The sequence below is a fragment of the Mastigoproctus giganteus genome, chromosome 9 (assembly GCF_048544385.1).
Source record: "Mastigoproctus giganteus isolate SK-2022 chromosome 9, ASM4854438v1, whole genome shotgun sequence".
NCBI lineage: Eukaryota > Metazoa > Arthropoda > Arachnida > Uropygi > Thelyphonidae > Mastigoproctus > Mastigoproctus giganteus.
In genome coordinates, this window is record NC_143583.1 from 184,509,220 (window position 1) to 184,533,389 (window position 24,170).

The 24,170-nt window shown below is 35.0% G+C and overlaps 1 protein-coding gene across 1 annotated transcript in view; it reads right to left on the reverse strand.

Moving 5' to 3' along the window:
* The window catches only part of Ddx1 (ATP-dependent RNA helicase Ddx1), a 339,750-nt gene that overhangs the window by 172,169 nt on the left and 143,411 nt on the right, over positions 1-24,170 (reverse strand). Inside the window, exons 14-15 of the mRNA XM_090381389.1 lie at positions 20,982-21,005; positions 6,333-6,385 (exon numbers count right to left, since the gene is read on the reverse strand). Of these exons, the coding sequence (XP_090237515.1) occupies positions 6,333-6,385; positions 20,982-21,005 (77 nt within the window). The remainder of the gene's footprint in view (positions 1-6,332; positions 6,386-20,981; positions 21,006-24,170) is intronic.

Below are 24,170 nucleotides of genomic sequence, written 5' to 3' on the forward strand. Positions count from 1 at the left end.
AAAGAATGCACTCGCCATTTATTGGGAAAAAAAATAGTTACAAAATTTGTCACTATATGGTGCTGCGGCAATACAAATCACTTGAACAGCACTACAATTGTTCAATGTGTCCTCCATTTTGGCCAACAACAGTTTCCATTCAAAGAACAGCATTTTCTACAGCATAATGTAACATGTCAACTGGAATAGCCAGCACATAACATCTAATGCTGTCCTTCAGATCTGCCAAAGTTTGACATCCTGATACATCTGGTTCTTCAAAAAACCCCACAATCAGAAGTCACATGGGGTGAGGTCCGGTGATTGGGTCAGACAAGATGGCTGGAAACTAACCCCAGGAGCTCACATCTGGTGAATATGGGCTTGGCACACCCAGGGTCCTGAGCTAGATATCGTCATTCTTTTTCTTGGAGATTCCCTTCTGATTCTCTCTCTCTCTCTCTCTCTCTCTCTCTCTCTCTCTCTCTCTCTCTCTCTCTCTCTCTCTCTCTCTCTCTCTCTCTCTCTCTCTCTCTCTCCTGTGCTTCCCGTCGCAAATCTATGGAGGTCTTCAATACAGACCAATTGTTCAGATGTAGATAATTTTTTAATTTATCGCGAAGTTTCCTAACCTGGGAAAGGTATTTTTGTTTATTCGAATATCGAATTTTAAGGCAAGCTTAATGATATTACGCGATGTGACTAGTGTTAGTTGTTTTATGCCCGAAATTTTTTGATTTAAATTAACCCTGGCAAACTTCGGAACGATGTTGTTTTGAAGGCAATATTTCTCTAATATATCTCTAAGTTCAGGATATGGGATTATATCTAAATCGCCGGTTATAATGTGGTTATGGTTAGGATCCACGTATCTACAAGATATACATGAACATTTTGTAATTACTCCCGTTGACAAAGCTGCTTGCAATTATGCAATTATATGTAAGTCATATTATATAGAAATCATTAAAAATGAACTACAGTCAAGCTATACATATAAATACTTAGCATCTCCCCATAATATAATAATCAAAAAATTAATTGCATTGCATAAAAAATTAAAGTTAAAATATAATAACCTAAAATATCCGTTTACATATGGTATACCCAAATTTCATAAATCGCCTATTGCATTTAGATTCATAACATCATGTAGAGATAGTTATGCTAAAATTCCAGGAAAAACGTTAGAAAAGTTACTTAAAATTATATTAAATAATGTAAATATAAATCATAATAAATAATAACTTACCGATTATAAATGCAATAAAAAATAACAATATTCAACAAATACAAACATTTGACTTTAACAGTTTATTTGCCAGTATTAACCTTGATAATTTAAAAGTCGTTCTCCAGAAACTATATTTGGCAAATAAAAATGCTATAAAGGTTGATTTAACCTATTGGGATAATCTAATAAATTTATGCATCTTTAATAATTATGTATATGATGGAACATCGTTATACTTGCAAGTGAATGGCACCCCTATGGGAAGTCCAGCATCAAGCATAATCGCAAACCTTTATTTATATTATACAGAAAGAGCATTCCAAGATAATCTACTTATATTCAGATACGTAGATGATCTATGTGTGTTTAATTATCCACATTTTGCTCAGGATTACAGTAAATTATATCCAGAAGAACTTGTAGTAGAAAAAACTAATAGTTCTGATACTATAGCATACCTGGATCTTCATATAGAAATATTCCATAATAATATAGACGTAAACATATATAATAAAAGAGACGCATTTAATTTCAATGTAGTCGGCCTTACAAACTGGAGATCTAATATATCAAAATCAGTGCATGCTAATATCATTTTATCCCAATGTCTGAGGATTGCCTATATTTGCAATAATAATAAAAACTGTTCGGCAAACATAATAGCATTGTACAACAAGTTGATTAATAATAATTTCCCCATCGCTTACCTGAAATACCACTTCAGGAAAGCGATAAGCATGATTAATTTCAAAAATTTGTTTTCTTAACCCATTGGTTCAATATAATTGTCATATTTAGTGCCATGTATATATGTACATAGGATACACTTTGCTTTCTTGGTGTCTTACAGCGTAGAAAACTTGTATCCACCAGCTTACAAATTACAGTGTATCATTTTTTTTTTTTTTTTTTTTTTTTTTTTTACATAGTTAAATTCATTTAAGTTCACGCTGAGGTAACATGCAAATTCAGATCAGGGGTCCTACTGTAGGTACAGGTTTGCAATCCCAGGCATACCCGAGCCACAACTTACAGATGACCGCCGCTTAACGCTGATAATTCGTTCCGGAAAAACAGAGCGCTAAGTGAATCTGCGCTATGCGAACTCCGCATTCCCATAAGGTAACATATGTATTTGTACGTTGCGGTCAGTGCCATAGGATATTTCCTAATCAATAATAAATGGTAGTGAAAAGATGCACAAATGTCGGTCAAAATCTTTAATATTCAAATATTTGTACATATAAAATATTCTGCATTACATACGTATATAATTATGTGGTAACAATTTACATATCAAAATTAAACTTAAAATTCCAATTAAAATCATGAGTTTAATTGATCTAAATTGATTTCATTTAATTGATGAATTTAATCATGGAAAATGTGTCGATTTTGGGTTGAACTTTGGCCCTCTTCTAAATAAACTAAAAGAGGTATTAATTTTAAATCTCAAGCAGCGTTACCACCCAACAATAAAGTCAACCGATCCTTCGCCGTTTTGAAACCTGGCATGTTTTTTGCTTCTTTCAATATGAAACTTCTTTTAGGCATTCGTTTCCACAAAAGTCCTGCTTCATCTATGTTAAAAACTTGTTGAGAAGTATAACACATAATACCCCTCTTCAATAATTTTAACTAGTTCTTTTTTGAAAGTTTCGGCTCCTTAATCTGCACTTGCGGCTTCTCCCTGGATTTTAAATCTATTCAACTAGCCCTTACTAGTTTTAAATGGTTGCACATTTTTTTTAGGTGAGTTTTCTTCAGATCATCATATTGGCTTATCTCTCTTTTTTTTAATTTTTTTTTTATAATATTTAACTTAACTGAATTCTGCATTGAACTTTATCTTCAATAAAATTAGTTAAAGTCTTTTCCATTTCAATCCTAATAGCCGGCCTAGCCCTAGTTGCTTGCAGAACAGCTATCTTTCTCACTGCTAAAATTAATTCTTTATTTTTTTATAATCATTCTTACAGTTAAACTTGCAGGTCCTAAATTATGGCACACATCCGCTTGTTGTTGACGGGAATCGATTCGCTTCAAAACGTCTAATTTAATTTTCAAATTCAGTCTTTTTCTTACATTTATAGTCTTTGTACTGCGCTCAGACGTTGCTTTTTCATTCTTATTGGCCATTATTAACTCTTCTAAAATGTAACTGCGTTGGTTGCATTAATTACGATACAATGTTCAAGTAAACTGTCCGTTATGCACAATGTCTAATACTGTACTGAGTGATGACTAGACTTCGGATAAATGCATATAACGTAAATATTTCAAGCAATATACTTGATCATTTTTTAAAATGTTGATCTGGGAACTACGTAACATGTCACTGTACTGCAATTAAATTAGTGTGCGAGAAAATTTCACTGAGCGTGGGAAAATTTCTCAAGTCGGTGTGGGAAACATTTTAATGCTGTTTTGATATTCATTTTCAAGCTATCGACTCCATCAAATGAAACGATTTCATTAAATATGCCAAAAATGCAATCTGTAAATGAGCATTATAGTGATCTGTGACAGCGTTATAGTCAGATATGTGTTATAATATTTGAACAGTGTTATAGCGAATCAGCGTAAAGCAAACCGCGTTATAACGAGGGCCTGCTGTATATCTTGTATTGTTTTTAAGCTGTCCTACACTCTTTATTTTTATTTTTCCGAAATTATTAGGGCAATCCGAGGACGTAGGAGAAACTATTTCTTATCTATACCACTATTTTTCGCCTTTACGGAGTTCAGGTTCTATTATTCCTACTCCTTTAGTTTTTCTTCTTACTATCTGCACGTTTCTCTTTGCGTTAACTTAAATTTGATTGGTTAATTAATCAATTATTTATTTTTATCATATCCATCACATAGGGGGCACCACATTATCTTGACGACTATTATCGTTACTATATTATGTCCTGGATACGGTGGATATGTAGTATGTATTATATATTTAATCTTATTGTAATCATTAAATTACGTTCTCTGTCGGGTCAACGATGATTAATATATGCTTACAATTATAATTTATTTATAATTTACTTATATTTTCTTACTTTTGATTCTAAAATTTCCTAACCATTTTTAATTACTATATTTGGTTTAGATTCAAATTACTTAGCATATATTGATCATTACAGAAACAGAGAACTTCTTGTAGTTTTTTGCCTTCAGTCTGGGTGGTTGGCCCCAGTTGAAGTCATCTGGATTGTGGGTAAAAAACGATAAATTTTTTTTTTTTTTTTTTTTTTAAATCCTTAGCGTTTTCCTAAATTGCTGAATGGTATTATTTGATTGATTTACCTTTTCTATTATTTTCTATTATTATCCTCAATATGTTATATATATATAACTAGATAGTATGAATCAGAGCTGTAATACTCAATATGTTCTACATTGATAATAATATTAGTAAAATAATAAGAGGAGTTTACCTCAATATAGTAGGTAGAACACTTTCGTATGATACCTTCCAGAAATTAAAACGGAAAAACCGAAAAAAATCGACAACTTACCGGTACATTAGAGTAAAATATAAATAATTAAATAATCAATTTAACACAATTCAAATCAATTAAAAATCAAATTAACGCAATTAAAAGAATCTAACGAAAATATTCAAAACGATTTTCCTTCCTGAAGCTGACAGCGCTTTCCGACCGTATGTCGTGATCACAGGAATGAAAATTACCGAATTAGGTTAAACCTGAAACTTAAATAGTGATTATCTGTCTTCGTGCATGCGCGAAAAGGTCCATGCATCGGAGATGTTCGGCGGCCATATTTTATCTCCGATGCGTGGACCTTTTCGCGCATGCACGAAGACAGATAATCACTATTTAAGTTTCAGGTTTAACCCGATTCGGTAATTTTCATTCCTGTGATCACGACATACGGTCGAAAAGCGTTGTCAGCTTCAGGAAGGAAAATCGTTTTGAATATTTTCGTTAGATTCTTTTAATTGCGTGAATTTGATTTTTAATTGTTTTAAATTGTGTTAAATTGATTATTTAATTATTTTAAAATTGAGAAAGGAGTTCGACAAGGAGACATAATATCTCCGAAGCTGTTTACTGCTGCCCTTGAGGAAGCTTTCAGAAGATTAGACTGGTCGCAGAAAGGAGTCAATGTGAATGGAGAGTACCTAAACCATTTACGATTTGCAGATGACATTGTGGTCATAAGCCATGATCCCAAAGAATTAGAGGAAAATCTTAATCAGTTATGCACAGCTAGTAAGGATTTTGGACTAAAGATGAATATGGCTAAAACAAAAGTAATGATGAACAAGTATGCCACAGAAAGGGAAATAATGATTGAAGGAGCAGTAATTGAAAAGGTGGAGTCATATACTTATCTGGGACAAGTTATTAGCTGTAATAATGATAAATGGCTGGAAGTCAAGAGAAGAATAAATTTTGGATGGATAGCATTCAGGAAATATAGTCACATACTGAAGAGCAATATCCCAGTTTGTCTGAAACGTAAAATAATGGACCAATGTATACTCCCCATCATGATTTATGGAAGTGAAACTTGGGCACTCACCAAAAGAATGGAAGAGAAGCTGAGAACTACACAGCGAAGAATGGAACGAATCATATTGGGAATAAGACTGTTAGATAAGAAGAGAAACACATGGATTAGGCAACAAACTCAAGTAAAGGACATTCTTATCAAAACTAAAGAACTAAAATGGTCTTGGGCAGGACACATAGCTCGAAGACATGATGACAGATGGACTAAGAAAATAACAGAATGGTATCCAAGAGGAGCTAGAAGAAAACCTGGAAGACAAAGGCGGAGATGGATAGATGAAATTCATGAGTTTGTGGGTAGTAAATGGATGTCCAGTGCTCAAAACAGAAGGAACTGGAAAGTTGCTGGAGAGGCCTTCATCCTGCAGTGGATTGAAAATGGCTGATGATGATGATGATGATCATACGGAAGTGTTCTACGTACTATATTGAGGTAAACTCTCTTATTATTTTACTAATATATATATAACATAAGGATAACCTGATCTTAAGAATGGCAAAAGATCTTCTCAATCTGCTTTATCAGGGACTAGTAAATCGGATTTAATTGAAATTTGATTTTAAAAAAATACATATGTACTTACCTTATGTGTGGATCAGAAAGGTGCTTCTTAAAGTTTCGAATGCACTGGAGAGTCTGTGGGAAGAAATTTCATTTGAAACAAAATGGAACACAGAAATACAGTGTTGTAATTTTACTTTAACGTTTATGTAACATTCAGCTGCATGGAAAAAAACAGCAAAGAACCACAACACCATCTCACAGTATGACCAAAAGCTTGTATTTGACATTTTCCTTACCAACATCACCTTATGGATAGATGCTAACATTTTTTCTGTGTGAGCAACAAAATTATATTTATTAGCTAGAAAATACACAATGAATATTTAATCTTAATTTTCTTGCTGTGCTATTGTAAAAGTAATAATAATGATCTTTTATTAATAAAATTCACTATTTTACACTAGGATGGATACATCTATAGTGACAAATTCTCATAATTCCACAACAGGTGAAAAACACACCAGCCTTTCTAATCACATCATGAATGTCATTTGGTCAACTCTCCTCCAGGTAACACATTACTACTTGGTTGTAAACTCTTCTTAGAATTCACCCCTCAGTCCAGTTTTGTGTAGCAGCATAGCAATGTCAAATGGATAGGTAACGCAATTTCCTTTACAGAGTTAGATTACTTTAAACATTTTCATCCTAACACTTCATTTCAATTTATAAAAAACCATTCTCAGTGATGAAATCCTTTGTTTTTCATTTCAAGTTAAATTTTTATCATGTTGCTTTTACACAGCAGTGACTGACTGGGGATTCAAGGGCTGCATATGACCCTCCAAATCTTCAGTCTTTCTGTGGCACTCATTTAAGCTGGATTATATATAAAGAAAAAGAAAAGGAAAGAAAAAGAGGGAGACAGAGTAATAGAAGGTAAAAAAAAAAAAAAAAAAAAAGGAAATGTATAATAAGAGAAAAATAATTACAAAATTGACAAATTAAGGATGTTGCCACAACTTACAAAACACAAAAACAGCCTCTTGTCAGGGGTCAATGACCAGGATTACAAGCAAAATAACAATAGGCGTCTTCGTTACCAATTTTTACGTAAAACATAAGCCAAAGGGTAAAAAAGCATAAACAAAAATGATAAATTTTTTACTGAAATATAATTTTGTTTCTAAAATAAAAGAAAATAAATTTTTTTACAAGAATTAAAAGGGGAGGGTTGAAAATGGCTTTTGAACTTCTGTCTCCTTGTTTCCACTTCTATTACACACACACACACACACACACACACACACACACACACACACACACACACACACACTGAATTTCTGCAAAATTTGGCAATGCGGCACATGTGTTTTGTAATAGCATTACTCTATTGCATCATCTATCTTCAGTAAGCTCTCTTGGATGATGTCCTGTGCCATACATGATTGCATCACCCTAGCAGCAGTATATATACAGTGCATATGCTGCAAGTCCAGTATTCTATGCTATTGCAGTGGCTAAATTTTCAAAATTAACCACACAAGAAAAGTGTTGCTGCTGCACTGAATGCAGAGGGACATTCTATGCATGAAATAGCTAAAAGGATTCACTGTAATCAGTCAACAGTGGTAATCAGTGTTGTTCTGGAGTTGGCTTGCAACAGATCGTGCAAGCTGACTGATAATTAAACTGACAATGGCTATAAACCGAAGAGCAGCACGTACTTCAATCCACAATGGCTAGTGGCATTTGGGCGATAAGATGGTGACATGGAAAATTCAACTGGAGCGCACTTATTTCGGCACCCTTTGTGCTTCCTTTCCCTCACCCCTCCTTATGCAGCAGCCTGTGTAGGGATTATCTCAACTAGCAATTTTACAGGAATATTATTTCCAACAAACATCTGCTTAATTTTGCCTAGGAAAGCAAAAATGAGAGTAGGAATGTGTTATAGGCCTAATGAATCTAATGAGTACAATGAACAACTCTAAAAAGAAACAGAATGGGCCAGTAAATTAGATTGTGTTATAATGGGGGATTTTTAACTTCCGCAATATTGACTTGAACTCTTGGGTTGGTCACTTGCATACTAGCAAAACCTTTTAGGATTTATTGGGTGACTATTTTCTACAGCAGCATGTTCAAGAGGCAACTAGAGGCAGTAATACTCAATCTGATTATCAGCAGTGGTTCTTCATGCATTAAGAATCTGCAAATAAAGGAACCACTAGTTGGCAGTGATCACAGTGCTGATGTGGATTTATTTAAAGATGTAACTACCATCAGAGATAAAGGGAAGGGTTTCTGCTTTCATAAAGATGACTACAGTGGTCTTAGACGGTTCTTAAATTCTATACAGTGGGACCAACTGATGATGTTACCAACAGCAAATTCAAAATGGGAAGCATTCAAAGAACTTATCTTGGAAGCTACTAGGCTTTACATACCAACTAAGAAATACTGTTCAAGGTTTAGGCCTAAATGGATGTCAGATGAACTAATGAGACATATGGCAGAGAAGAAAAATGCATGGGATGCATATAAATTATCAGGTGACACAGAAGCCTCTGGTAGATATAAGCTAGTAATCAAGTCACAAAGAAGGTTACACAAGCAAAAGCAGATTACAAGAAATCTTTGGCAAAGGATGCAAAGAAAAACAGCAAGGACTTCTTTACTTATATAAACTCTAGAAAGAAGTGGATGAATCAGATAGGTCCACTTGATATCAACAGTTCGATTGTTGATGAACTGAATGAGTATTTTGCTTCTACATTCACACATGAGGAATGTCTTTAGGGAAGTGGAGGCCAGAAGCTTATCAAACTCTAGCAGGGAACTAAATGATTTTGCTATAACTGAGAGCAAAGGGGAGTAGAAATTGTTGAAGTTGAACATAAGGCACCTGTGGTGTGTGAGATCTATTCAGTTATATTAAAGGAGGCATCAAATTAAGTAAGCAAACACTTAGCCATAATTATGAAAGCTTCCTTTGACTCAGGAGAGAGAGAGAGATCTCCATGTCTGAAGATGTGCAAATGTGTCCCCAATTCACAACGGGGATCAAAGAGTGACATGAATAATTACCAATTCTGTTAGTTTAACTTCTGTTCCAGGGAAAATAATGGAGTCACTGGTTAAAGAAGCACTGCAGGATCAGTTAGACAAGATTGCAGTTATAGTTCAGACACAAAATGGTTTGTTAAGGGAAGTCTTGTCTAACAAATTTGATTGGATACTATGGTGTGGTCACAAAGGAACTGGATGCCAAAAATAATTCTGATATCATACACCTGGATTTTAGGAAAGCTTTTGATAATGTTGCACATGGAAGGCTACTGTACAAATTGGAGCAGAATGGCATTAAGGGCAAGTTGCTGCTTTGGATAAATGGATGGTTGAGTGGGAGGAGACAGAGTGGTAATCAACAGACACTGTTCTTTGTGGACTAATGTTATTAATGGAGTCTCCCAGGGTTCAGTGCTACCCCCCCCCTTGTTACTTTCTGTATTTATCAATGATATTGATTAAGCTATATCAGGGTTAATGTCCAAGTTTGCAGACAATATGAAGTTTGGCAGGGTTGCTAATGACAATACACTACTGCAAGAGGATCTAGAAAAGTTGAGTAGATGGGCTGAGAGGTGCAACTGAAGTTTAACGTTGACAAATGTAAAGTATTGCATATGGGTAGCTGTAATCCCAGAGTAACGTATCAACTCTGTGGTACCACACAGACAGAGGTAGCGAATGAAAAGGACCTGGGGGTAATTGTGCAGACAGATATGAATTTTTCTGAGCAGTGTAGACAGGCTGCAAGTGTAGCTCATGGTGGCTTCTCAATGATGTAGAAGAATTTTGCTAGCAGGGATAAGGAGAGATGGTTATCCCCTTGTATAAGGCAATGGTCAGGCCACACCTTGAATACTGCATACAGGTCTGGAGGCCTCATTTCAGGAAGGATGTAGAGCTGCTGGAATGAGTACAGAGAAGGGCAACTCGATTAGTGAATGAAACAAAGGTTTGATGTTACCAAGAAATGCTTAAGTTCTGCAAATTGCAGTGTCTGGGGACTATGCACCTGCAAGGTGATCTAATTGAAGTGTATAAAGCCTTGAATGGTTTGAACAAGCTTAATGCTGATGGGATTCTTCTTATTGCTCAGATTACTCATCTGAGGGGATGTAAATTCAAATTGATAAAAGACAATTGTAGAACAGATGTGCAGAAATCTGCTTTTAGCCAGTGGGTAGTTGATTGTTGGAACAAATTTCTGTCTGTCGTAGTGAAGGTCGACAACTTAAATAAAAAGGTAGAGCTAGACAAGCATGTGGAGTGAATGGATAGGTTGAAATGGGAGGTTTTCCTTTTTCTTTTATTTTTTTTTGGCCGGTGTTATATAAGCTTGCTTTCTTGCATCATATGCCTCTATTAACACGTTGACTGCCAAGGCTTATTTGGGTAAACTGGTCTCCGACACCAATTTGAGTTAGGCATGTTAAATTATTCAAAACCCAAATTATAATAAATATTCATCACCAAAACTCATAAAATAAGCTTATTGTTATAAACAAAGCATCGTGAATTATCTCACAGTTGGCGTATGTAATAGAAAATATCTTCAAAAAGGCCTCTCAGGTTGGGAAAGTTCATATTCAAAATATTACATTAATACACCAACTGTTGAGTTAAAATAATTTAATACTGTATATATATACAAACAATACAGAGGATACTGTAACGTAATCTATTTACAATAACTGATAGTGAATAAAGCCTAAAAACAAAATAAAATACTAAATTTTTAAAATACAATAAAATATATAAAATTAAAAGCTTTAAAACTGTTGAAATTATACAATTGTAGCTTTCAGGGGCATCCACCTCCTTTCTCAACAAGAAATAATACTTGTGCAGTACATCCGCAAGTATCAGGTTCACAGCACAGGTTGATCAGGTGCATGAACAAAAGCTTCTACACGTGCCCCAGAACCGGAAGCAGCTCGGGAACGTGGTAAACAGAAACGCTCATCTTTTGAGAGGACTATAGCCTCAAAAAGGGGGTGAAGCCGCACACCCCATCCCTATTCATAGTATTGTTATTGGATGAGCAAATCCACAAACTCTCGGAGCCACTTGCGGTCCCAGAACCTATGTGCCCGATCAAGGATGACAGCATTTTCTGGGGAGACCTGGTGCTGTCTTTCCCAGAAATGTTCAGCAACAGCGGACTTACCAAACTCTGCGGTCTGTATGGCACTTGTGTGTTTCCCCCAGACGATCCTTAAGCTGCCGCCCCATTTCCCCCACATAATATTCCCCACAATCCGGGCATTTAATCTCATATATAAACCCACTACTGGAGTCCCTTGATATGGGGTCCTTAACTTGCGACACTACTGTGTGCAACCTCTGACCCGGAAGTTGCACACAGCGTGCTTGATAATCCCGATATACCCTTTGCAATGCGTTCTGTAAGGCCCGGATAGTAGGGAATGTATACTACTGTATTCAGATGGTGAGGGTTATTGCATGGTACCAGAAGAAGGTTTTGGACGTTTGGATACAGAAGTTGCATGAAGACTTGAGGTGTAGTAGGAGATTGATTGGTGTATCTTTAGGCAATATTAGTAGTAGGTTATCCCCTGCTCACTTATTATTAGTCAGGAGGTTAATTTTGGATAGAGTTAATAGGATCACTTATACCTATAGGCAGAGACATATTAGTAGTTTAATAGATTATTAGAAGAACAGGCAGCTATATGCAGGGATAGTGGTACTAACTTTGTACATAATCTTAGTGGCAAACCTTTAACCAAAGCACAAGAGGGAGTTCTGGATTTAGGACCCAAGTTTGTCCCCCCCCAAACCACCGGTTGCAGAGATAGCCATGGGCATAGAAAGGGCAATTAATAAATTACCAGAGTCTTTAGCCAACCAAATTCGTACAAAGACTTCCACCATTCTATGCCAGGCAAAAACGGTGGCTCCTAACCTTAATATTAATCAGAGAAGAGCATTGAATGAGCTTAAACAAGATGATGAAATTGTAGTGCTACCGGCAGATAAGGGTAGATTAACAGTAGTATTAAGCAGAGAAGATTATCATAAGAAAGCATTAGATTTGTTACAAGATAGTGCCACATATAAGATCCTTCGGAGGAATCCACTAGCTAGTCTAGAACGACGTGTCAACAAGGGTTTGCAACTCTGGTTAAAGACAGAGATCTCTAAAGAAATGTTTTGGTCTATGCATGCAACGGGGTGTCAGCTTCCCAGGTTTTATGGGCTACCAAAAACACAAAGTAGGGGTCCCCCTTATGACCCATTGTTTCTTTTGTTGGTAGCCCTAACTATGCTATGTCTAGATTTTTGGCAAAGCTGAATTGCCCCCATAGTGGGACGGTCTGTATTCGTTGTTAAAGATAGTAAAGAATTCATGAGTTTTGTGAAGAGTCAGACTATAGGGGTGAATGAGATTATGATATCGTTGGATGTAGTGTCATTGTTTACATGTATTCCTACAACACATGGGGTTCAATGTATTAAAATGGCCCTACAGAAAGATGACACTAAGTGCTAGGTCTCATTTAAATATCGAAGACATTTGTTGTGGTGTAGAATTGTCTCTCGAGTACTTTCAAGGGGTGATGTACAACCAGGTTCACGGCACAGCTATGGGTTCTCCTATTAGTGCTATTGTGGCAAATCTAGCCATGGAAGAATTAGAAAACAGGATCTTTGAAGGATTGGAGTTCCCTATGCGTAAGTGGAAAAGGTATGTGGATGACACATTCACTATTGTTCAAAAGGGGAGAGAGGAAGATGTGCTTAGTCTTCTCAACAGTTTTTCTCCGTTTATACAGTTTACCTCAGAGGTAAAAGCAGGTGATATCCTCCCATTCCTGGATGTAATGGTATACAGGGATGGCTCCAGGCTTAAAACCACAATATATAAGAAACCAATGTGCCGGAGCCAGTATACCCACTACAGGTCAGTGCAGACTAGGCAACATAAGAATAGCATCGCTAAGACACTATTTGATAGGATTGGAACCCACTGTAGTACCTCTGAGGAGAAAGAGAAATTTCACTTATTGCAGTAAAGTAGTAAAATTTCATGAGGTCCGCATTTCATGAGGACCTCATGAAATGCGGTTACCCCCAGAGGATCATGGATAAATATAGTAGAGGAGTGGAGTCTATCCATAGAGAATTGGCTGTTCCGGTTACCACAGCTTACATTCAATACTATCCAGGCCTTATAGAATGCATTGCAAGGGTATTTCGGGATTATCAAGCACGCTGTGTGCAACTTCCGGGTCGGAGGTTGCACACAGTAGTGTCGCAAGTTAAGGACCCCATATCAAGGGACTCCAGTAGTGGGGTTATATATGAGATTAAATTCTCGGATTGTGGGGGAAACGGGGCGGCGGCTTAAGGATCATCTGGGGGAACACACGAGTGCCATACAGACTGCAGAGTTTGATAAGTCCGCTGTTGCTGAACATTTCTGGGAAAGACAGCACCAGGTCTCCCCAGAAAATGCTGTCATCCTTGATCAGGCGCATAGGTTCTGGGATTGCAAGTGGCTCGAGAGCTTGTGGATTTGCTCATCCGATAACGATACTATGAATAGGGATAGGGGTGTGCGTCTTCATCCCCTTTTTGAGGCTATAGTCCTCTCAAAAGATGAGCGTTTCTGTTTACCACGTTCCCAAGCTGCTTCCGGTTCTGGGGCACGTGTAGAAGCTTTTGTTCATGAGCCTGATCAACCACGTGTACCGTGAACCTGATATTTAAGGATGTGCTGCGCAAGTATTATTTCTTGTTGAGAAAGGAGGCAGACACCCCCGAAAGCTACAATTGTATAGTTTCAACAGTTTTAACGCTTTTAATTTTATATATTTTATTGTATTTTAAAAATTTTATATTTTATTTTGTTTTTAGGCTGTATTCACTATCAGTTATTGTAAATAGATTATGTTACAGTATCCTCTGTATTGTTTGTATATATACAGTATTAAATTATTTTAACTCAACGGTTGGTGTATTAATGTAATATTTTGAGTAATAGAAAATTCTTCGCGGCAGCCAACTATGAGTTAACTCAATTAAATCAGACTTGTTGTAACTTGCAGAATTTGTGTATATGAATCTGTGCTGTGCATAAATCCGCTGCAGTGATACAGACTTTGCCGTGTATGTTGTATTTAATACTTTGTTACTAAAAAGAACCTAAAACATAGATAAAACACCACTGACTGAAGAAGAGCTTGAGCTCTGTGCTAATATGAGTGACTCGGAATTTTAAGAGCTTTTTGACAAGTCGTATGGTCCTGGTTCATAGATTGATCGGATCAAATGCTCTCATATTATTCAGTGCTAAGAAAAACAATCAGATGTCTGAAAAAAACTGCTTTACATATTATAGAAATATATATATATATGCATAAGGCATACACCCTTTTCCATCAAGTTACAGGTTTCTCTGAATTTCAGACATTTTATGGTGGAATCCGTAACTTGACAGAAAAGTTACACTGAATCTTTGATTGGAGAAAAAATTCTAAACGTTCCAAAGAAGATTAGGTCTGAACGTAAAATTCATTATTTAGAATTTCAGTTTTTTTTTTCAGTCAACTGAAAAAAAACCCACGCCCGACTAAACCGTGTCAAGTACGTACGAGAAATAAAAAACGCCACAGAACACGCTATTATTGTCCAGTGCGCTAAGAGAAGCTAGCTCTTTGTGTGAAAAAAATATTTCTTTTTGTGAATAAATTCTGATTTCTGATGCAGTGGTTGATTTTTCATTCTTATCCCAGAAGCCAAATATCCATCAGTTGCACATACTTGCTACGAATATACTCGTAGCTGTGCCTGAAAGGCAAATCATACCAGTCCGAGTTAACTCTTAGTTGGTGTCCTGGGCCAGATCACTAAGTATGAATTAACTCTTAGTCGGCATTCAGCGTGTTAATGCTAATGCTAAGAAGCGGCCCAGGTAGATTTAAACAGATGTTTGCTAATACTCTAATGGAATTTGTTTATACTTTAAGCAGGGGTTGTAATTCTCACAAAGGGAGAAACCATCGTGAGCTTCCAAAGAGGGGCCCAGGTTGTTAAAAATTTACCAGCACACCGTTGCATGTTTATTATGAACATCATCAGAAACTGACTGTCTAAACAGGAAAAAAGGAAGTGGACATCCACAAATATTTTCTGCTGCATAATTTCTGGTCCGTCTATGTATTCAAAATAAAAGATCCTCATCAGTAGATCTCAAAACAGCATAGGAGAAGGATACAGGAGTTAAGGTAAGTACTGTTACATACATAGACACCTTTTCTCATCGGGATTAGTAACACATTTCCCCAAAAAAAAAAAGTCACTTTTGGTACAAAGAATGAAAATCCAGCATCTAAAGTGGGCAAAAGAACATGATAGCTGGGCTGAGGATCAATGGAAATGTGTTATTTTCTCTGTGAATCAAAATTCCATTTCATGGTTTGGATGGCCAGCAGACTGTTAGATGAAGAAAGGTAGAATTTTATCCTGATTGTATCGTCTCCACAGAGAAACATTCTGCATCTCAAATGATATGGGACTGTATTTCACATGGAGCAGTTGGTAGTCTTGAATTTGTGAAAAGTACAGTGAATGCTGAGGTGTACAAGGAAATTCTTGAAAAAAAGATTACTTCCCACAATTAGAGGTCACTAAGAGGATGATGTTGCTAATTGCATTTTTCAGGGCAACTATTTCATGTCATACAGCCAAAACCATAAATTTAAAACTAAATTTAATTTCAGGAGACATTAATCCATCTTTGGTACCATGAGATTTGAGGAATACACTCAGAACCTTATCCAGTTGATGCTATGACAATGTGCAGCAGTCATTAAAGCAAGGGGTGGCCCAAAGAAATATTAGTGTGCATTTTATTGTGATTTTTGGTTATATAGCTGCCTGTTGTTCTAGTATGAGCAAATGAATGATAAAAAACAAACAAAAACAATCATTGCTTTCATAGAATTTTTGTTATTATAAGAACCACAAGTAAGATGCTGTTATTTTGGAGTAATATTTCATTATAAATTTAATCATAAGGCATAAAAGAAAATTTTTCTGCAATTAGTTTCATAAGTGTATTGTTATTACTTATTTATGTTCGTTCAGCTATTCATAAGATTGGCTGCCAGTATAAGGATAATCAACCTAAAAAATGTGGTGATGAAATTTTTTTGAGTACCACTGTACATATGGCACATTATAGCCTTAGCAGATTATGTGCCATTAAGCCTCCAGAACAACAACAACAACAAACTGTACATATGAGGTGGGTAATAAAGTTTCCAGCTGGTGTAATAAAAAGAACATGAAGTGAAGGAGATCAAAAATGTTTTATTTTTTTCAAGTAATAATTACCTCATTGAATGCACTTATTACAATGTTCTAAAAGTTTCTGAAAAGAGTTGGAAGGCATTCAAAGAGATGATGTTCAGTTTGGTGGTTACATTTTACTTTACGTCCTCAACATTCTGTAATCTCTTCCCTTTGAGAAAACATATACCTTGGGAAAGAGGAAGAAGTCCACTGGTGCTAGATCGGAAGAGTGGGTGGATGGTTGATCTGTATTGCCATGTTTTGTCAGGAATGTCTTCACAACAAGTGTGGAATAGGTGGGGGCACTATCATGCAACAAAAACCAGCTGCTTTTCTCTCAAAATTGCGGCCTCACACAGGAAAAATAGTCTTCGAAGGACCCCTTGTGTTGTTATAGTATTAACTCTTTTCCCTTTGGGTACAAATCCCTTGTGAATTGCACCCAATTTGTCGAAACACATGATCAGCATTGTCTTGATCCAGGACTTAGAACTGTAAACAAAACTTTTTGGGCCCTGGTGATAATTTTGGAGTTAACTGCATGCTGTGATGCTTCATCTCGGGATCATACTGAAACACCCAAACAGTCGAGGAAATTGGGATTGTATTGACAAGTCTAGATGAAGCCTTTTGAGGCTATGTGATGCAAATTTTGCATAGACCTACCTTCCTTTTCCTTAAATGTTCAGGCAGAATTTGATAAATGGTCTTCTTATTCAAATCCAACTCATCAGGCATTATTCTGAGGGATCAAATGATGATCTCTTGCCACAATTTCAATTTTGTAACTCTATCTTCATTTTGAAAGGTTGACATGAGGATGTTCACTATAACCCATTTCTTGGGTTATAGTGAACATCCTCACATCTGTCTTTGAACTACTTATGCTAATCAAACATGTTGATATAACACTTCATCACTATAAACAGTTTTTAACATTTCCTATGTTTCTGTTGCAGATTTTCCCAGTTTAAAGCAAAATTTGATATTTGTTTGTCACTCTTGCAAAATTGTGACATGGAACATTAACGCTACACACAAAACTGGTTGTCACTTGCAACCTATCAGCCTACTGGACAATCTCTGTACCACCATGTGTTGGAGAAAGTCTGAACTACAACATATCACTTCCATTCATTTTCAAACTCATTGAACATGACTGTAGCAGCACCAATCTGGGAACTTTATTTCCACACCTTGTGTATACACTGAGTGATCACTGAATTATGACCATCCGTATGAAAACTGAATGTAACCCATTGACCATGTGAGGTACGAGAGTGCACAGTTAGTCGACCTACATAGCATAGATAAGGTGTCAGTGGTTCAGTAGGTAGTAAAATTCTGAGCGTGATGGATAAAAGGAAGGATTTATCGGACTTGGTTAAAGTACAGATTGTGGGTGCTCGATGAGCTGGTGCCTTGATTTCCCAAGCGGCTGAACTGATAGGGGTGTTCAAGAGCCGCCGCATTTCTGACTTCCAGCATATCGATTGGCCTCTGAACTCCCCTGATATCAATCCCATAGAGCACTTCTGGGTACACCAATCACCTCCATACCTGCATTACACACAGCTTGGTTGGCCATACCTCTCGAATGCTTCCGACATCTCGGTGAATCACTTCTGAGCAGGATATTTCTTATATCCTGCTCAGAAGGAAACTGCCAAACAATGGCATCAATGCCACTAATGTCTAGTAGTTTCCTTCACTGCCCACATGGAATCAAAATCCTTCAAAAAAAATTTGCTAGTCCTCTAAAAATGAGAAAATCATGGATGATGTAGGCACACCATCATCCATGACTGATAACTAGTTCCCCAAACATATCATTAAATGTCCTACATCAATCAGCCTTAACAATATCTGTCACAACATTTTAGTGATGATGGTAGCACACTTATAACAAATATCCAGCATTCTGACCATATCAGCAACTGTCAGATGCCAATTGGTCCTGATATCTACCAGAACATTTTTTGTGACAACTGGGTGAGCTTGTGTTGAGCATGTGTCATCCTCCAAGGTTTTTCTTCTTTCACAGTAACAATCTGCCCATTCATAAACTTGTGGGATACACAGTTGTTGATGTATGCCTTTTCAATATACCAGTGAATTTCTGCTGGAGGGATGTGCTCTAACTGTAAGAAACTAAATAAAAATGTATTGCACTAGTTTGGATACATCCATCACTGTGAATGACATTTTTGCTCTGCTGTAACACATCAATCCACATAAACAGCATGATGCCTAAAGGCAAACTTCATGTCTTGTTTAATCAAAACCCTGAATGGGATGTGTTAGCTTTCCTCTATTATAGTAGCAAAAAAAAATAATAAATAAATAAAAAATAAGAATTTATAATAAATCTTAAAGTGCTGTTTTTGATTGCTCAATTCAATATTCCAGCAAAGGCTTATTTTTGCAGTACTTACCTGATTTATCCATATATATGTCAAATTACATTGAAGTTTAGAATGTAAAAGACATTAGATCTAGTTGATAAATAAAAAAAAAAAAATAAATAAATTTGTATTTATTCTTTAAAAAAGTAAACTCTTCTGGCAGAGGCCAGAAGAGTTTACTTATTCATTGTTATTGCATAAATATTGTATGTAGTATACCAGAATTTTGGCACAACAGGTCATAATGGTCTGTACATTTTTTTGTGGCAACACACTGGCTCACCCTCCTACACCTACACCCTCCTCACTTGTAGGCATGCATACTAACTACTGAACTATGGCTAGTCCACTGGTATGCAGAAACTGAATGGAGTTTTATTTCTGTTTAAAACTGCAACAGTTTAACTTGAAGTCCAACAAAGATTTCTTTTTTGTGTCTTCACTCAATTCTGAAAAATTTTCCATTAACTAATAACAGTCACTTTCTTTGTCCAAAGCCTTCATAAAATTTCAAATTAAGTCCAGATTTACAAGCAACAGAAGTAGTACCAATGTGGTCACATATTTGACATTTTTCTCGGGAATGAACTCTTTTTCACTCTGGCCAGTCGGTGACAACCGAGTGTTTTTTAAACAATGACTTTAAAATGACCACATAACTGCAAGCAGCATTCCTTTATATTTGATTGTATTCAATATTTGGAGCATACTTTTAAGTTCCTGCCATTCCACAGAATAGGTTACAGGTATTGAAGGCTTCTGTTTCCATTATGTGTTAACCTTTAAACTTACTTCAAATGAATCAATGAAATAGTCACCTCAGCTCTGTGTTCAAATCCCAATTCTTCCATCAGTCCATTTATATCAAGGCACACAAAAAAGGGAATCCTGCATCATAAAATAATTTTTTTTTTGATTTTATTCCTCTTTTTAAATATGAAAACTCTTGTTTCATAATTAGCAAATTCCATTCTTGCAACCTTGATCCCAAAAGTTCTGTCTGTTGCTCTGATATATTTAAATTACACACCAGGTTGTTAGCTGTTCTCTATGGCAAATAACACCTGAATTTCCCCTTAGGTCCTCTTCATGAATGGGAAGTACTTTGTGATAATGGAAAAGAAAGACCTTCTCAATGTGGGACTAGTGTCACTACAGGTGCAATGTTTGGATATTCTGTTTTATTTTCATTGCTCCTTGAAAACCAAAATTAACGGGAATATTAGAGAATTAAATACTTTTTTTTTTTTTTTTAATCCCAGCTATCAGAACAATATTAAAGCTAGTTAGTTCATTCAAATTTTTGAGACTCCTGTCAGGGATGAATATACAGGAGACATAACAAATTTTATGCTACACTGCATTAGAATGCAATTTAATATACACTAACATGTAATTACACAGAAAAATATTTTACAAATATTTCATAATGTTATTCATCAACTCATTGGTAGCAAATAAACATTTTCTATTAGAAACAACTACTTACATGTAAATGTTGGCTGGACACAATTAAGGATTAAAATGGTGATATTTAATGGTGCTACTAATAAGCAAAAAAAAAAAAAAAAAAAAAACAATTTTGCTTGTTGACAATGCTTTAAAGAGTTTTGGCTATATAAATGGGAAATCTGTGTGAAATATCAATTGTGAAATCTGTGAAATATCAATTCCAAATTCCATTCCAAAGCAACATATGAAATTTCTTCATACTGGTATTCCTGCACTACTTAACATGTGTTTCAGTAACTTTCTTTTAAATAAGTGCACAAATCCAGGACACCATTGAAAAGAAAGGGAGTGGTGGCTAACAGCTGGATGTTAATTTCACACTTACACACATTATTATTAAATAATTAAGGAAGAGAATACTACCAAATTAAAGTAAAGGATTAGAAACTGAATGAAACAACGTCAATTTTAAAGCTCACCTGTTCTGCTAATTCCCTTGATGGCTAAAAAATTTAAAGGAAACAGAAAATAAATAAAGAAAAATAATGTGATGCACATTTTTTTTTTTTTTTTATTAAATCACTATGAAATTATATAATATAAGAAATCACTATATCGTAAAAATAAGTTTATTTACAAAAAAAAAAAAAAAAAAAAAAAATAGGAATTTATCTCAATAATATTAGTGTTTTAGTATTAGTATTAACCATACAGTGAAAGGAAGCCACAGGCTTTAGCAGCACCAACCAAAAAAAAAAGAAAAAAAAGCAAGTTTGCATAAAAAGACATGAAACTAATGACAAATGGATAAAAAATAAAACACAGAATCCTATACTTTACAACCTCTTTTCAAAACTATAAAAACATCAACATTCAATTAAAATATAGTAATGCACATATTAATTTCAAATTATTCTAATTATCAAGGTAACAGAAAAAGGATACAGATGATTTTCATTAATGATTCAAAAGTAGCAAATGGGCAACAATGCAATTTGTTTGAAAAGAGATTCTCTATTTATGTCAATTCACTATGAAAACATCCATGTTTTCAGTTTACTGAGTCACAAATTTCCAATATAATGGTCTTATATGTAGCAGAATTAATTTTATTTGCATCGAGAGAAGAGAGAGACAAAGAATCGATGTTGTGCCACCGTATGAGGTCATAAGTCAATTCTGCACATCAGTTTTGTCAGTCAGTTATGATTATGAAAGTAACAATACACTGCAGAAAAATTATTTAAAACTCCCACAATTACATGCAGAAAATGGCATATTAATAAAACTAGTTAAAAAAAGTAATCACAGAAAGAAATCTGTTCAGTGGTAAAACAACTGGAGTCATGGATGCAGAAGAGAATTTAACTTATAAGTCACTATGATGACACTGATCACAACTTATCAAATAGCCTTTCCAGAACAATCAACAGAAAAGCAAACGACACACTGGCCACATTAATTTCAAGTTCTCCAGCTCTCTACAGATTGGGGTCATATGAACTATGGGTTCATAGTTATAAGAAATATGTATATTGGTCTCCACTGGAGGAATGGAAATAGTTAACAATAATAAGGAATTTCAGGTACAAACAAGGTAACCTTTAATAAACTAAATGAATAGAATAAATTAAATTAAATTAAGTAAAATAAAGCAAAAGTAGCTTTCGAGTCTGAGGGACTCTTCATCAGCTTGAACATAAACATTAGTATGAAACAAAGAATGCCCGGGCGTGACAAAATGTGACACAAGTGCAAGCAACAACAGTAAGGACAATCACTGGTTAGAACAATGGTCAGAATCACTGGTCTGAACTATGTTCATAGTTGTCTACTTCTGTGATTAACAACACCTTCTAGAAATAGATATAAGAATTATAACAAAAAGGAACAACCACTCAAAGGCATCCAATAGGCTCATTAATTGCATTATTTGATATTCCCAAAGAAACTTTTACATGTTTAGTCATGCAGGGTCAAAAAGACCCATATTTTTAAAATTCAATATGCAAGGAGGCATTTATGAATTTTTTTTTTTTTTCTGGTTAGTAATACTTCATGACACTCAAGTATCTTATTATTAATCATAATAATTATTTCTTTTTTAAAAAATCACATTTTCCTTTTCCTTCAATATGACACCAGACATATTGCTTTTAAAATAAGCTATAAGATAAAAGGCATCCAAGAAAGATACCCTATCAATGAGGTTTGGGGGGGGGGACTTTATGCATAGTATGTACTTTTTTTTTTTTTTTCTTCTTTTGTAAGGTGGATGCAAAGGTTTCTGTTGGAGATCAGTTTTTGCCAGTCCTTATACAGCTGCCGACCTTTTGTTAAAGAATTTGATCTTTTGTTACTATATGAAGTAAATGTCAAAGATAAGCTTTATAAACTTATAAAGTTTATAAAGTTTTTCAAGAAAAAAATTTTCTAAGAGTATTTCCCAGTTTTCTATTTCAAAACAAAAGTGGTCAATAGATCTCAGATTTATATTTAACATTAAATTTTATAAGTTTGTAATGAATCTTCCAAAAGAGAATTTTCCTTGAAATTTTGTTATTATAAATATCAAAATAAAGATGTTACTGAATAAAAATTTCAGAAAACAATCTGTTATGAGCATTGCTTGTTTTTTTCTTTTGCAAAAAAATATGATGGATTGGAAGTTTATTTTAGACCAGTTTTTGCCTGTCTAAAATCCCAATATATAAAAGATTTGTTAATTGATCAAGTAAACAAAAAAGAGTGTAGAGTATTGTTTTTCTAAAAAGTGCTTCCTTTGTTTCTTCAACAAAATGAGAGCAGCCCAAATATTTCAGACTTCTATTTGGCACTAATTCTTATAGAGGTTTAACATGACTTCCATAGAAAACTTTCCTTGAAATTCTATGAGATCAAACAAATATCAAAAGAAAGACGTTAATAACAATCCAGATTTCAAAAAATAATTTATTATGCACACCATTTTTTTTATTTTTTATTTTATATGATGTTTGACAGTTAATATCAATACTGCCAAAAGATTACTTGAAAAATAATTTTCTTTATGATTCTTTATTCTATATCATGCATTATCTCTTTTAAGTGCATTAGCATATACATGTGTATAATGTCCATCCATTCACATGCAATAAGTCCTCCCAGTGGACGGATTTTCATCAACCAAATAATATAATAAACTTCTTTTATTGCCGCTAAGTATGGCTTCTTTTATTGCTGCTATATTTGGCTCTTTCAGAAAGTCTTGTCAAGCCATCCCAAATTTCACTTAAATGGATTAATAGAAATCCAGTAATTGTTTCTTTGTCCATCAAATGCATGTAATAACTTTAATCCCAGTGGATGGGTTTCCATAAAATTTTATATTTGGCTCTTTTAGAACAATTTCCCAAATCTATATACAAAAGAATATTTTGGAATTTTACGTGCACACTAACTGCTGTTGCGTCATACTACAACAAAGTGATTGACAGGTCTGTCTCAAAAGACACTTTTACAGAAGGATAGATACATTAACTTTTACGAACTCTTAATTTTTCTACATTTACAGTCTTTAAATTTTTCTATATATAAAAGAATATTTTGGAAAATAGTGCTTTTAATTTTTAGTGTTTTTAATTTTAGAACTGTACATGTCTCAAGGCAATGATTCAATTTTTTCAAAA